This window comes from Heptranchias perlo, unplaced genomic scaffold, assembly GCF_035084215.1.
Source record: "Heptranchias perlo isolate sHepPer1 unplaced genomic scaffold, sHepPer1.hap1 HAP1_SCAFFOLD_366, whole genome shotgun sequence".
NCBI classification, from domain to species: Eukaryota; Metazoa; Chordata; class Chondrichthyes; order Hexanchiformes; family Hexanchidae; genus Heptranchias; species Heptranchias perlo.
Window position 1 is genome coordinate 53,309 of NW_027139378.1, and position 14,536 is coordinate 67,844.

Consider the following 14,536-nt stretch of genomic DNA (forward strand, 5'->3'; position numbering starts at 1 on the left):
GCTGAGCTAAGGGAGATCGGAGGGGGATACAGGAGGGCCCGAGAGCGGGAGAGCTGAGCGAAGGGAGATCGGAGGGGGATAAAGGAGGGCCCGAGAGCGGGAGAGCTGAGCTAAGGGAGATCGGAGGGGGATAAAGGAGGGCCCGAGAGCGGGAGAGCTGAGCTAAGGGAGATCGGAGGGGGATAAAGGAGGGCCCGAGAGCGGGAGAGCTGAGCTAAGGGAGATCGGAGGGGGATACAGGAGGGCCCGAGAGCGGGAGAGCTGAGCGAAGGGAGATCGGAGGGGGATAAAGGAGGGCCCGAGAGCGGGAGAGCTGAGCTAAGGGAGATCGGAGGGGGATAAAGGAGGGCCCGAGAGCGGGAGAGCTGAGCTAAGGGAGATCGGAGGGGGATAAAGGAGGGCCCGAGAGCGGGAGAGCTGAGCTAAGGGAGATCGGAGGGGGATACAGGAGGGCCCGAGAGTGGGAGAGCTGAGCGAAGGGAGATCGGAGGGGGATACAGGAGGGCCCGAGAGCGGGAGAGCTGAGCTAAGGGAGATCGGAGGGGGATAAAGGAGGGCCCGAGAGTGGGAGAGCTGAGCTAAGGGAGATCGGAGGGAGGGGGATAAAGGAGGGCCCGAGAACGGGAGAGCTGAGCGAAGGGAGATCGGAGGGGGATAAAGGAGGGCCCGAGAACGGGAGAGCTGAGCGAAGGGAGATCGGAGGGGGATAAAGGAGGGCCCGAGAGCGGGAGAGCTGAGCGAAGGGAGATCGGAGGGGGATACAGGAGGGCCCGAGAGCGGGAGAGCTGAGCTAAGGGACATCGGAGGGGGATAAAGGAGGGCCCGAGAGCGGGAGAGCTGAGCTAAGGGAGATCGGAGGGAGGGGGATAAAGGAGGGCCCGAGAGCGGGAGAGCTGAGCTAAGGGACATCGGAGGGGGATACAGGAGGGCCCGAGAGCGGGAGAGCTGAGCTAAGGGAGATCGGAGGGGGATAAAGGAGGGCCCGAGAGCGGGAGAGCTGAGCTAAGGGAGATCGGAGGGGGATACAGGAGGGCCCGAGAGTGGGAGAGCTGAGCGAAGGGAGATCGGAGGGGGATAAAGGAGGGCCCGAGAGTGGGAGAGCTGAGCTAAGGGAGATCGGAGGGGGATAAAGGAGGGCCCGAGAGTGGGAGAGCTGAGCTAAGGGAGATCGGAGGGGGATAAAGGAGGGCCCGAGAGCGGGAGAGCTGAGCGAAGGGAGATCGGAGGGGGATACAGGAGGGCCCGAGAGCGGGAGAGCTGAGCTAAGGGAGATCGGAGGGGGATACAGGAGGGCCCGAGAGTGGGAGAGCTGAGCTAAGGGAGATCGGAGGGGGATAAAGGAGGGCCCGAGAGCGGGAGAGCTGAGCTAAGGGAGATCGGAGGGGGATACAGGAGGGCCCGAGAGTGGGAGAGCTGAGCTAAGGGAGATCGGAGGGGGATACAGGAGGGCCCGAGAGTGGGAGAGCTGAGCTAAGGGAGATCGGAGGGGGATAAAGGAGGGCCCGAGAGCGGGAGAGCTGAGCTAAGGGAGATCGGAGGGGGATACAGGAGGGCCCGAGAGCGGGAGAGCTGAGCGAAGGGAGATCGGAGGGGGATACAGGAGGGCCCGAGAGCGGGAGAGCTGAGCGAAGGGAGATCGGAGGGGGATACAGGAGGGCCCGAGAGCGAGAGAGCTGAGCTAAGGGAGATCGGAGGGGGATAAAGGAGGGCCCGAGAGCAGGAGAGCTGAGCTAAGGGAGATCGGAGGGGGATAAAGGAGGGCCCGAGAGCGGGAGAGCTGAGCTAAGGGAGATCGGAGGGGGATAAAGGAGGGCCCGAGAGTGGGAGAGCTGAGCTAAGGGAGATCGGAGGGGGATAAAGGAGGGCCCGAGAGCGGGAGAGCTGAGCGAAGGGAGATCGGAGGGGGATACAGGAGGGCCCGAGAGCGGGAGAGCTGAGCTAAGGGAGATCGGAGGGGGATAAAGGAGGGCCCGAGAGCGGGAGAGCTGAGCGAAGGGAGATCGGAGGGGGATACAGGAGGGCCCGAGAGCGGGAGAGCTGAGCTAAGGGAGATCGGAGGGGGATACAGGAGGGCCCGAGAGCGAGAGAGCTGAGCTAAGGGAGATCGGAGGGGGATACAGGAGGGCCCGAGAGCGGGAGAGCTGAGCTAAGGGAGATCGGAGGGGGATACAGGAGGGCCCGAGAGTGGGAGAGCTGAGCTAAGGGAGATCGGAGGGGGATACAGGAGGGCCCGAGAGTGGGAGAGCTGAGCTAAGGGAGATCGGAGGGGGATAAAGGAGGGCCCGAGAGCGGGAGAGCTGAGCGAAGGGAGATCGGAGGGGGATAAAGGAGGGCCCGAGAGCGGGAGAGCTGAGCTAAGGGAGATCGGAGGGGGATCCAGGAGGGCCCGAGAGCGGGAGAGCTGAGCGAAGGGAGATCGGAGGGGGATACAGGAGGGCCCGAGAGCGGGAGAGCTGAGCGAAGGGAGATCGGAGGGGGATACAGGAGGGCCCGAGAGCGAGAGAGCTGAGCTAAGGGAGATCGGAGGGGGATAAAGGAGGGCCCGAGAGCGGGAGAGCTGAGCGAAGGGAGATCGGAGGGGGATAAAGGAGGGCCCGAGAGCGGGAGAGCTGAGCTAAGGGAGATCGGAGGGGGATACAGGAGGGCCCGAGAGTGGGAGAGCTGAGCTAAGGGAGATCGGAGGGGGATACAGGAGGGCCCGAGAGTGGGAGAGCTGAGCGAAGGGAGATCGGAGGGGGATACAGGAGGGCCCGAGAGCGGGAGAGCTGAGCGAAGGGAGATCGGAGGGGGATAAAGGAGGGCCCGAGAGCGGGAGAGCTGAGCTAAGGGAGATCGGAGGGGGATAAAGGAGGGCCCGAGAGCGGGAGAGCTGAGCGAAGGGAGATCGGAGGGGGATACAGGAGGGCCCGAGAGCGGGAGAGCTGAGCTAAGGGAGATCGGAGGGGGATAAAGGAGGGCCCGAGAGTGGGAGAGCTGAGCTAAGGGAGATCGGAGGGGGATAAAGGAGGGCCCGAGAGCGGGAGGGCTGAGCGAAGGGAGATCGGAGGGGGATACAGGAGGGCCCGAGAGCGGGAGAGCTGAGCGAAGGGAGATCGGAGGGGGATACAGGAGGGCCCGAGAGTGGGAGAGCTGAGCGAAGGGAGATCGGAGGGGGATAAAGGAGGGCCCGAGAGTGGGAGAGCTGAGCGAAGGGAGATCGGAGGGGGATAAAGGAGGGCCCGAGAACGGGAGAGCTGAGCTAAGGGAGATCGGAGGGGGATACAGGAGGGCCCGAGAACGGGAGAGCTGAGCTAAGGGAGATCGGAGGGGGATACAGGAGGGCCCGAGAGTGGGAGAGCTGAGCGAAGGGAGATCGGAGGGGGATACAGGAGGGCCCGAGAGTGGGAGAGCTGAGCGAAGGGAGATCGGAGGGGGATAAAGGAGGGCCCGAGAGCGGGAGAGCTGAGCTAAGGGAGATCGGAGGGGGATACAGGAGGGCCCGAGAGTGGGAGAGCTGAGCGAAGGGAGATCGGAGGGGGATACAGGAGGGCCCGAGAGTGGGAGAGCTGAGCGAAGGGAGATCGGAGGGGGATACAGAAGGGCCCGAGAGTGGGAGAGCTGAGCTGAGCTAAGGGAGATCGGAGGGGGATAAAGGAGGGCCCGAGAGCGGGAGAGCTGAGCTAAGGGAGATCGGAGGGGGATACAGGAGGGCCCGAGAGTGGGAGAGCTGAGCTAAGGGAGATCGGAGGGGGATAAAGGAGGGCCCGAGAGTGGGAGAGCTGAGCGAAGGGAGATCGGAGGGGGATAAAGGAGGGCCCGAGAGCGGGAGAGCTGAGCAAAGGGAGATCGGAGGGGGATAAAGGAGGGCCCGAGAACGGGAGAGCTGAGCGAAGGGAGATCGGAGGGGGATACAGGAGGGCCCGAGAGCGGGAGAGCTGAGCGAAGGGAGATCGGAGGGGGATACAGGAGGGCCCGAGAGCGGGAGACTGAGCTAAGGGAGATCGGAGGGGGATAAAGGAGGGCCCGAGAGTGGGAGAGCTGAGCTAAGGGAGATCGGAGGGAGGGGGATAAAGGAGGGCCCGAGAGCGGGAGAGCTGAGCTAAGGGAGATCGGAGGGGGATACAGGAGGGCCCGAGAGTGGGAGAGCTGAGCTAAGGGAGATCGGAGGGGGATACAGGAGGGCCCGAGAGCGGGAGAGCTGAGCGAAGGGAGATCGGAGGGGGATAAAGGAGGGCCCGAGAACGGGAGTGCTGAGCTAAGGGAGATCGGAGGGGGATAAAGGAGGGCCCGAGAGTGGGAGAGCTGAGCTAATGGAGATCGGAGGGGGATAAAGGAGGGCCCGAGAGTGGGAGAGCTGAGCGAAGGGAGATCGGAGGGGGATAAAGGAGGGCCCGAGAGCGGGAGAGCTGAGCGAAGGGAGATCGGAGGGGGATAAAGGAGGGCCCGAGAGCGGGAGAGCTGAGCGAAGGGAGATCGGAGGGGGATAAAGGAGGGCCCGAGAGCGGGAGAGCTGAGCTAAGGGAGATCGGAGGGGGATAAAGGAGGGCCCGAGAGTGGGAGAGCTGAGCTAAGGGAGATCGGAGGGGGATAAAGGAGGGCCCGAGAGCGGGAGAGCTGAGCGAAGGGAGATCGGAGGGGGATACAGGAGGGCCCGAGAGCGGGAGAGCTGAGCGAAGGGAGATCGGAGGGGGATACAGGAGGGCCCGAGAGCGGGAGAGCTGAGCGAAGGGAGATCGGAGGGGGATACAGGAGGGCCCGAGAGCGGGAGAGCTGAGCGAAGGGAGATCGGAGGGGGATACAGGAGGGCCCGAGAGCGGGAGAGCTGAGCGAAGGGAGATCGGAGGGGGATACAGGAGGGCCCGAGAGCGGGAGAGCTGAGCTAAGGGAGATCGGAGGGGGATAAAGGAGGGCCCGAGAACGGGAGAGCTGAGCTAAGGGAGATCGGAGGGGGATAAAGGAGGGCCCGAGAGTGGGAGAGCTGAGCGAAGGGAGATCGGAGGGGGATACAGGAGGGCCCGAGAGTGGGAGAGCTGAGCGAAGGGAGATCGGAGGGGGATACAGGAGGGCCCGAGAGTGAGAGAGCTGAGCGAAGGGAGATCGGAGGGGGATACAGGAGGGCCCGAGAGTGGGAGAGCTGAGCTGAGCTAAGGGAGATCGGAGGGGGATAAAGGAGGGCCCGAGAGCGGGAGAGCTGAGCTAAGGGAGATCGGAGGGGGATAAAGGAGGGCCCGAGAGTGGGAGAGCTGAGCGAAGGGAGATCGGAGGGGGATACAGGAGGGCCCGAGAGTGGGAGAGCTGAGCGAAGGGAGATCGGAGGGGGATACAGGAGGGCCCGAGAGTGGGAGAGCTGAGCGAAGGGAGATCGGAGGGGGATACAGGAGGGCCCGAGAGTGGGAGAGCTGAGCGAAGGGAGATCGGAGGGGGATACAGGAGGGCCCGAGAGCGGGAGAGCTGAGCGAAGGGAGATCGGAGGGCCCGAGAGTGGGAGAGCTGAGCGAAGGGAGATCGGAGGGGGATACAGGAGGGCCCGAGAGTGGGAGAGCTGAGCTGAGCTAAGGGAGATCGGAGGGGGATAAAGGAGGGCCCGAGAGTGGGAGAGCTGAGCTAAGGGAGATCGGAGGGGGATAAAGGAGGGCCCGAGAGTGGGAGAGCTGAGCTAAGGGAGATCGGAGGGGGATACAGGAGGGCCCGAGAGCGGGGGAGCTGAGCGAAGGGAGATCGGAGGGGGATACAGGAGGGCCCGAGAGCGGGAGAGCTGAGCTAAGGGAGATCGGAGGGGGATAAAGGAGGGCCCGAGAGTGGGAGAGCTGAGCGAAGGGAGATCGGAGGGGGATACAGGAGGGCCCGAGAGCGGGAGAGCTGAGCGAAGGGAGATCGGAGGGGGATAAAGGAGGGCCCGAGAGCGGGAGAGCTGAGCTAAGGGAGATCGGAGGGGGATACAGGAGGGCCCGAGAGTGGGAGAGCTGAGCTAAGGGAGATCGGAGGGGGATAAAGGAGGGCCCGAGAGCGGGAGAGCTGAGCGAAGGGAGATCGGAGGGGGATACAGGAGGGCCCGAGAGCGGGAGAGCTGAGCGAAGGGAGATCGGAGGGGGATACAGGAGGGCCCGAGAGCGGGAGAGCTGAGCTAAGGGAGATCGGAGGGGGATAAAGGAGGGCCCGAGAGTGGGAGAGCTGAGCGAAGGGAGATCGGAGGGGGATACAGGAGGGCCCGAGAGCGGGAGAGCTGAGCGAAGGGAGATCGGAGGGGGATACAGGAGGGCCCGAGAGCGGGAGAGCTGAGCTAAGGCAGATCGGAGGGGGATAAAGGAGGGCCCGAGAGCGGGAGAGCTGAGCTAAGGGAGATCGGAGGGGGATAAAGGAGGGCCCGAGAACGGGAGAGCTGAGCGAAGGGAGATCGGAGGGGGATAAAGGAGGGCCCGAGAGTGGGAGAGCTGAGCGAAGGGAGATCGGAGGGGGATACAGGAGGGCCCGAGAGTGGGAGAGCTGAGCGAAGGGAGATCGGAGGGGGATAAAGGAGGGCCCGAGAGCGGGAGAGCTGAGCTAAGGGAGATCGGAGGGGGATACAGGAGGGCCCGAGAGTGGGAGAGCTGAGCGAAGGGAGATCGGAGGGGGATACAGGAGGGCCCGAGAGTGGGAGAGCTGAGCGAAGGGAGATCGGAGGGGGATACAGGAGGGCCCGAGAGTGGGAGAGCTGAGCGAAGGGAGATCGGAGGGGGATAAAGGAGGGCCCGAGAGCGGGAGAGCTGAGCGAAGGGAGATCGGAGGGGGATACAGGAGGGCCCGAGAGTGGGAGAGCTGAGCGAAGGGAGATCGGAGGGGGATACAGGAGGGCCCGAGAGTGGGAGAGCTGAGCGAAGGGAGATCGGAGGGCCCGAGAGTGGGAGAGCTGAGCGAAGGGAGATCGGAGGGGGATACAGGAGGGCCCGAGAGTGGGAGAGCTGAGCGAAGGGAGATCGGAGGGGGATACAGGAGGGCCCGAGAGTGGGAGAGCTGAGCGAAGGGAGATCGGAGGGCCCGAGAGTGGGAGAGCTGAGCGAAGGGAGATCGGAGGGGGATACAGGAGGGCCCGAGAGTGGGAGAGCTGAGCGAAGGGAGATCGGAGGGGGATAAAGGAGGGCCCGAGAGCGGGAGAGCTGAGCGAAGGGAGATCGGAGGGGGATACAGGAGGGCCCGAGAGTGGGAGAGCTGAGCGAAGGGAGATCGGAGGGGGATAAAGGAGGGCCCGAGAGCGGGAGAGCTGAGCTAAGGGAGATCGGAGGGGGATAAAGGAGGGCCCGAGAGCGGGAGAGCTGAGCGAAGGGAGATCGGAGGGGGATAAAGGAGGGCCCGAGAGCGGGAGAGCTGAGCGAAGGGAGATCGGAGGGGGATACAGGAGGGCCCGAGAGCGGGAGAGCTGAGCGAAGGGAGATCGGAGGGGGATACAGGAGGGCCCGAGAGCGGGAGAGCTGAGCGAAGGGAGATCGGAGGGGGATACAGGAGGGCCCGAGAGTGGGAGAGCTGAGCTAAGGGAGATCGGAGGGGGATACAGGAGGGCCCGAGAGCGGGAGAGCTGAGCGAAGGGAGATCGGAGGGGGATACAGGAGGGCCCGAGAGTGGGAGAGCTGAGCGAAGGGAGATCGGAGGGGGATACAGGAGGGCCCGAGAGTGGGAGAGCTGAGCTAAGGGAGATCGGAGGGGGATACAGGAGGGCCCGAGAGCGGGAGAGCTGAGCGAAGGGAGATCGGAGGGGGATAAACTGAGACCAGCGGTGGAGTTCCAGAGGTGACGTCACCAGTGAAAAAGTGATGCGGCGCAGGCGAGGCAGCTGATTGGTAAGTCGGTTCAGGTGAGTATTTGTACTATTCTGCAGTGCAGTAACTAAAGTAAAAAGAAAGGGAAGGTCTGCAGGTCTTACAGCAGGTAGCGTTTTTTAGTGAATCAAGGTCCCTAGTGTAAACATTCTCTAAATTAAGAGTAATTTAAACGGGTAAACTCCTTAAGGGAGTAACTAACGAGCTTAATTTAAGGCAACCCCTCAAATAATGAAGCAGTCCGTGTCCGCATGCAGCAAGACCTGGACCGGGTACGGTAGCATAGTGGTTATGTTACTGGGCTAGTAATCCAGAGGCCTGGACTAAAATCCAGAGTCATGAGTTCAAATCCCGCCACGGCAGCTGGCGAATTTAAATTCAATTAATTAATTAAAAAAAAAAAATTCAATTAATTAAATAAAAATCTGGAATTAAAATACTAGTATCAGTAATGATGGCCATGAAACTACCGGATTGTCGTAAAAACCCATCTGGTTCACTAATGTCCTTCAGGGAAGGAAGCCTGCCGCCCTTACCCGGTCTGGCCTATATGTGACTCCAGACACACAGCAATGTGGTTGATTCTTAATCACCCTCTGAAATGGCCTAGCAAGCCACTCAGTTGTAAAATCTCGCTACAAAAAGTCATAATAAGAATAAAACCGGACGGACCACCCGGCATCGGACCACTCGGCACCGGACACGACAACTGCAAAACACCAAGCCCAGTCGACCCTGCAAGGTCCTCCTTACTAACATCTGGGGACTTGTGCCAAAATTGGGAGAGCTGTCCCACAGACGAGTCAAGCAACAGCCTGACATAGCCATACTCACAGAATCATATCTTTCAGCCAACGTCCCAGACTCTTCCATCACCATCCCTGGGTATGTCCTGTCCCACCGGCAGGATAGACCCACCAGAGGTGGCGGTACAGTGATATACAGTCAGGAGGGAGTGGCCCTGGGAGTCCTCAACATTGACTCTGGACCCCATGAAATCTCATGGCATCAGGTCAAACAGGGGCAAGGAAACCTCCTGCTGATTACCACCTACCGTCCTCCCTCAGCTGATGAATCAGTCCTCCTCCATGTTGAACACCACGTGGAGGAAGCACTGAGGGTAGCAAAGGCACAAAATGTACTCTGGGTGGGGGACTTCAATGTCCATCACCAAGAGTGGCTCGGTAGCACCACTACTGACCGCTGGCCGAGTCCTGAAGGACATAGCTGCTAGACTGGGCCTGCGGCAGGTGGTGAGCGAACCAACATGAGGGAAAAATCTACTTGACCTCGTCCTCACAATCTACCTGTCGCAAATGCATCTGTCCATGACAGTATTGGTAGGAGTGACCACCGCACAGTCCTCGTGGAGATGAAATCCCGTCTTCGCACTGAGGACACCATCCAACGTGTTGTGTGGCACTATCACCGTGCTAAATGGGATAGATTCAGAACAGATCTAGCAGCTCAAAACTGGGCATCCATGAGGCGCTGTGGGCCATCAGCAGCAGCAGAATTGTATTCCAGCACAATCTGTAACCTCATGGCCTGGCATATTCCTCACTCGACCATTACCAACAAGCCAGGGGATCAACCCTGGTTCAATGAGGAGTGTAGAAGAGCATGCCAGGAGCAGCACCAGGCGTACCTAAAAATGAGGTGCCAACCTGGTGAAGCTACAACTCAGGACTACATGCATGCTAAACAGCGGAAGCAACATGCTATAGACAGAGCTAAGCGATTCCACAACAAACGGATCAGATCAAAGTTCCGCAGTACTGCCACATCCAGTCGTGAATGGTGGTGGACAATTAAACAACTAACGGGAGGAGGAGGCTCTGCAAACATCCCCATTCTCAATGATGGCGGAGTCCAGCACGTGAGTGCAAAAGACAAGGCTGAAGCGTTTGCAACCATCTTCAGCCAGAAGTGCCGAGTGGATAATCCATCTCAGCCTCCTCCCGATATCCCCACCATCACGGAAGCCAGTCTTCGGCCAATTCGATTCACTCCACGTGATATCAAGAAACGGCTGAGTGCACTGGATACAGCAAAGGCTATGGGCCCCGACAACATCCCAGCTGTAGTGCTGAAGACTTGTGCTCCAGAACTAGCTGCGCCTCTTGCCAAGCTGTTCCAGTACAGCTACAACACTGGCATCTACCCGACAATGTGGAAAATTGCCCAGGTATGTCCTGTCCACAAAAAGCAGGACAAATCCAATCCGGCCAATTACCGCCCCATCAGTCTGCTCTCAATCATCAGCAAAGTGATGGAAGCTGTCGCCGACAGTGCTATCGAGTGGCGCTAACTCACCAATAACCTGCTCACCGATGCTCAGTTTGGGTTCCGCCAGGACCACTCAGCTCCAGACCTCATTACAGCCTTGGTCCAAACATGGACAAAAGAGCTGAATTCCAGAGGTGAGGTGAGAGTGACTGCCCTTGACATCAAGGCAGCATTTGACCGAGTGTGGCACCAAGGAGCCCGAGTAAAATTGAAGTCAATGGGAATCAGGGGGAAAACTCTCCAGTGGCTGGAGTCATACCGAGCACAAAGGAAGATGGTAGTGGTTGTTGGAGGCCAAGCATCTCAGCCCCAGGGCATTGCTGCAGGAGTTCCTCAGGGCAGTGTCCTCGGCCCAACCATCTTCAGCTGCTTCATCAATGACCTTCCCTCCATCATAAGGTCAGAAATGGGGATGTTCGCTGATGACTGCACAGTGTTCAGTTCCATTCGCAACCCCTCAGATAATGAAGCAGTCCGAGCCCGCATGCAGCAAGACCTGGACAACATCCAGGCTTGGGCTGATAAGTGGCAAGTAACATTCGTGCCAGATAAGTGCCAGGCAATGACCATCTCCAACAAGAGTGAGTCTAACCACCTCCCCATGACATTCAACGGCATTACCATCGCCGAATCCCCCACCATCAACATCCTGGGGGTCACCATTGACCAGAAACTTAACTGGACCAGCCATATAAATACTGTGGCTACGAGAGCAGGTCAGAGGCTGGGTATTCTGCGGCGAGTGACTCACCTCCTGACTCCCCAAAGCCTTTCCACCATCTACAAGGCACAAGTCAGGAGTGTGATGGAATACTCTCCACTTGCCTGGATGAGTGCAGCTCCAACAACACTCAAGAAGCTCGACACCATCCAAGATAAAGCAGCCCGCTTGATTGGCACCCCATCCACCACCCTAAACATTCACTCCCTTCACCACCGGCGCACTGTGGCTGCAGTGTGCACCATCCACAGGATGCACTGCAGCAACTCGCCAAGGCTTCTTCGACAGCACCTCCCAAACCCGCGACCTCTACCACCTGGAAGGACAAGGGCAGCAGGCACATGGGAACAACACCACCTGCACGTTCCCCTCCAAGTCACACACCATCCCGACTTGGAAATATATCGCCGTTCCTTCATTGTCGCTGGGTCAAAATCCTGGAACTCCCTTCCTAACAGCACTGTGGGAGAACCTTCACCACACGGACTGCAGCGGTTCAAGAAGGCGGCTCACCACCACCTTCTCAAGGGCAATTAGGGATGGGCAATAAATGCCGGCCTTGCCAGCAACGCCCACATCCCGTGAACGAATAAAAAAAAAACAAAAAAAAACATCCAGGCTTGGGCTGATAAGTGGCAAGTAACATTCACGCCAGACAAGTGCCAAGCAATGACCATCTCCAACAAGAGAGAGTCTAACCACCTCTCCTTGACATTCAACAGCATTACCATTGCCGAATCCCCCATCATCAACATCCTGGGGGTCACCATTGACCAGAAACTTAACTGGACCAGCCATATAAATACTGTGGCTACAAGAGCAGGTCAGAGGCTGGGTATTCTGCGGCGAGTGACTCACCTCCTGACTCCCCAAAGTCTTTCCACCATCTGCAAGCCACAAGTCAGGAGTGTGATGGAATATTCTCCACTTGCCTGGATGAGTGCAGCTCTAACAACACTCGAAGCTCGACACCATCCAGGACAAAGCAGCCCGCTTGATTGGCACCCCATCCACCACCCTAAACATTCACTCCCTTCACCACCGGCGCACATTGGCTGCAGTGTGTACCATCCACAGGATGCACTGCAGCAACTCGCCAAGGCTTCTTCGACAGCACCTCCCAAACCCGCGACCTCCACCACCTAGAAGGACCAGAGCAGCAGGCACATGGGACCAACACCACTTGCATGTTCTCCTCCAAGTCACAAACCATTCCGACTTGGAAATATATCGCCGTTCCTTCATCGCCGCTGGGTCAAAATCCTGGAATTCCCTTCCTAACAGCACTGTGGGAGAACCTTCACCACACGGACTGCAGCGGTTCAAGAAGGCGGCTCACCACCACCTTCTCGAGGGCAATTCGGGATGGGCAATAAATGCTGGCCTCGCCAGCGACGCCCACATCCCATGAACGAATAAAAAAATGTAATGGCAGCAGAGCTGACACCCGTGATATGCTCTTCCTGCGCTGTGTGGAAAGTCATGGACACAACCAGTGTCCCTGGCGATCATGTGCGCAGGAAGTGTGTCCAGCTGCAGCTACTGGCTAACCACATTTCGGAGCTGGAGGTGCGGGTGGATTCACTGTGGAGCATCCGTGATGCTGAGATTATCGTGGATAGCACGTTCAGTGAGGTGGTCACACCGCAGGTAAAGATTATGCAGGCACAAAGGAAATGGGTGACCGCCAGGCAGAGTAAAAGGACGAGGCAGGTCGAGCAGGAGTCCCCTGGGGCCATCTCCCTCTCAAACAGATATACCGCTTTGGATACTGTTGGGGGAGATGGCTTATCAGGGGAAAGCAGCAAGAGCCAAGTTCGTGGCACCACGGGTGGCTCAGCTGCACAGGAGGGGAGGAAGAAGAGTGGCAGGGCTATAGTGATCGGGGATTCAATTGTAAGGGGAACAGATAGGCGTTTCTGTGGCCGCAAACGTGACTCCAGGATGGTATGTTGCCTCCCTGGTGCTCGGGTCAAGGATGTTGCGGAGCGGCTGCAGGACATTCTGGAGAGGGAGGGTGAACAGCCAGTAGTCGTGGTCCATGTCGGTACCAACAACATAGGTTAAAAAAAAAGAATGAGGTCCTGCAAGGTGAATTTAAGGAGTTCGGAGATAAATTAAGAAGCAGGACCTCAAATGTAGTGATCTCAAGATTACTATCGAGTAGAATAGATAGGTGAGAACCAGTGGATGTGGTGTATTTGGATTTTCAGAAGGCTTTTGATAAGGTCCCACACAAGATTAAAGCACATGGGATTGGGGGGAATATGCTGGCATGGATTGAGAATTGGTTGACAGACAGGAAACAGAGAGTAGGAATCAATGGGTCTTTTTCCGGGTGGCAGGCAGTGAATAGTGGGGTACCGCAGGGATCAGTGCTTGGGCCCCAGCTATTCACAATATATATCAATGATTTGGATGAGGGAACTAAATGTAACATTTCCAAGTTTGCAGATGAGACAAAGCTGGGGTGGAATGTGAGCTGTGAGGAGGATGCAAAGAGGCACCAATGTGATTTCGACAAGTTGGGTGAGTGGGCAAGAACATGACAGATGCAGTATAATGTGGATAAATGTAAGGTTATTCACTTTGGTTGTAAAAACAGAAAGGCAGATTATTATCTGAATGGTGACAGATTGGGAAAAGGGGAGGTGCAACGAGACCTGGGTGTCCTTGTACACCAGTCGCTGAAAGCGAGCATTCAGGTGCAGCAAGCAGTTTGGAAGGCGAATAGTATGTTGGCCTTCATTGAAAGATGTGGAGATGCCGGTGATGGACTGGGGTGGACAAATGTAAGGAGTCGTACAACACCAAGTTATAGTCCAACAGCTGGTGGGGTTACATGTAGCGTGACGTGAACCCAAGATCCCGGCTGAGGCCGTCCTCATGGGTGTGGAACTTGGCTATCAATTTCTGCTCGACGATTTTGCGTTGTCGTGTGTCTCGAAGGCCACCTTGGAGAACGCTTACCTGAAGATCGGAGGCTGAATGTCCTTGACTGCTGAAGTGTTCCCCGACTGGGAGGGAACCCTCCTGTCTGGCGATTGTTGTGCGGTATCCGTTGTCGCAGTGTCTGCACGGTCTCGCCAATGTACCATGCTCCGGGGCATCCTTTCCTGCAAAGTACGAGGTAGACAACGTTGGCCGAGTCACAGGAGTATGAACCATGTACCTGGTGGGTGGTGTCCTCTCGTGTGATGGTGGTGTCTGTGTTGATTATCTGGCATGTCTTGCAGAGGTTGCCGTGGCAGGGTTGTGTGGTGTCGTGGATGCTGTTCTGAAAGCTGGGTAATTTGCTGCGAGCGATGGTCTGTTTGAGGTTGGGTGGCTTTTTGAAGGCGAGTAGTGGAGGCGTGGGGATGGCCTTCGCGAGGTGTTCGTCATCATCGATGACATGTTGAAGGCTGCGAAGAACATGGCGTAGTTTCTCCGCTCCGGGGAAGTACTGGACGACGAAGGGTACTCTGTTGGTTGCGTCCCGTGTTAGTCTCCTGAGGAGGTCTATGCGATTTTTCGCTGTGGCCCGTCGGAACTGTCGATCGACAAGTCGAGCGTCATATCCTGTTCTTATGAGGGCGTCTTTCAGCGTCTGTAGGTGTCCATCGCGTTCCTCCTCGTCTGAGCAGGGCCTGTCCATCGGGGATGGCCTTTTTGACGTGGTTCGGGTGGAAGCTGGAAAAGTGGAGCATCGTGAGGTTGTCCGTGGGCTTGCGGTAGAGTGAGGTGCTGAGGTGCCCGTCTTTGATGGAGATTCGTA

General features: G+C 58.4%; 1 protein-coding gene across 2 annotated transcripts in view; it reads left to right on the forward strand.

Moving 5' to 3' along the window:
* LOC137311613 (WD repeat-containing protein 70) overlaps positions 1-14,536 on the forward strand; it is a 223,133-nt gene that overhangs the window by 35,147 nt on the left and 173,450 nt on the right. The window contains exon 1 of one of the 2 annotated variants that reach the window (XM_067978711.1): positions 13,249-13,308. The exons of the other annotated variant lie outside the window; for it this stretch is intronic. Coding sequence (XP_067834812.1) covers positions 13,273-13,308 — 36 coding nt within the window. The 5' untranslated portion in view covers positions 13,249-13,272. Of the gene's footprint in view, positions 1-13,248; positions 13,309-14,536 lie in introns of those variants that run through there. 2 annotated transcript variants of the gene reach the window in all.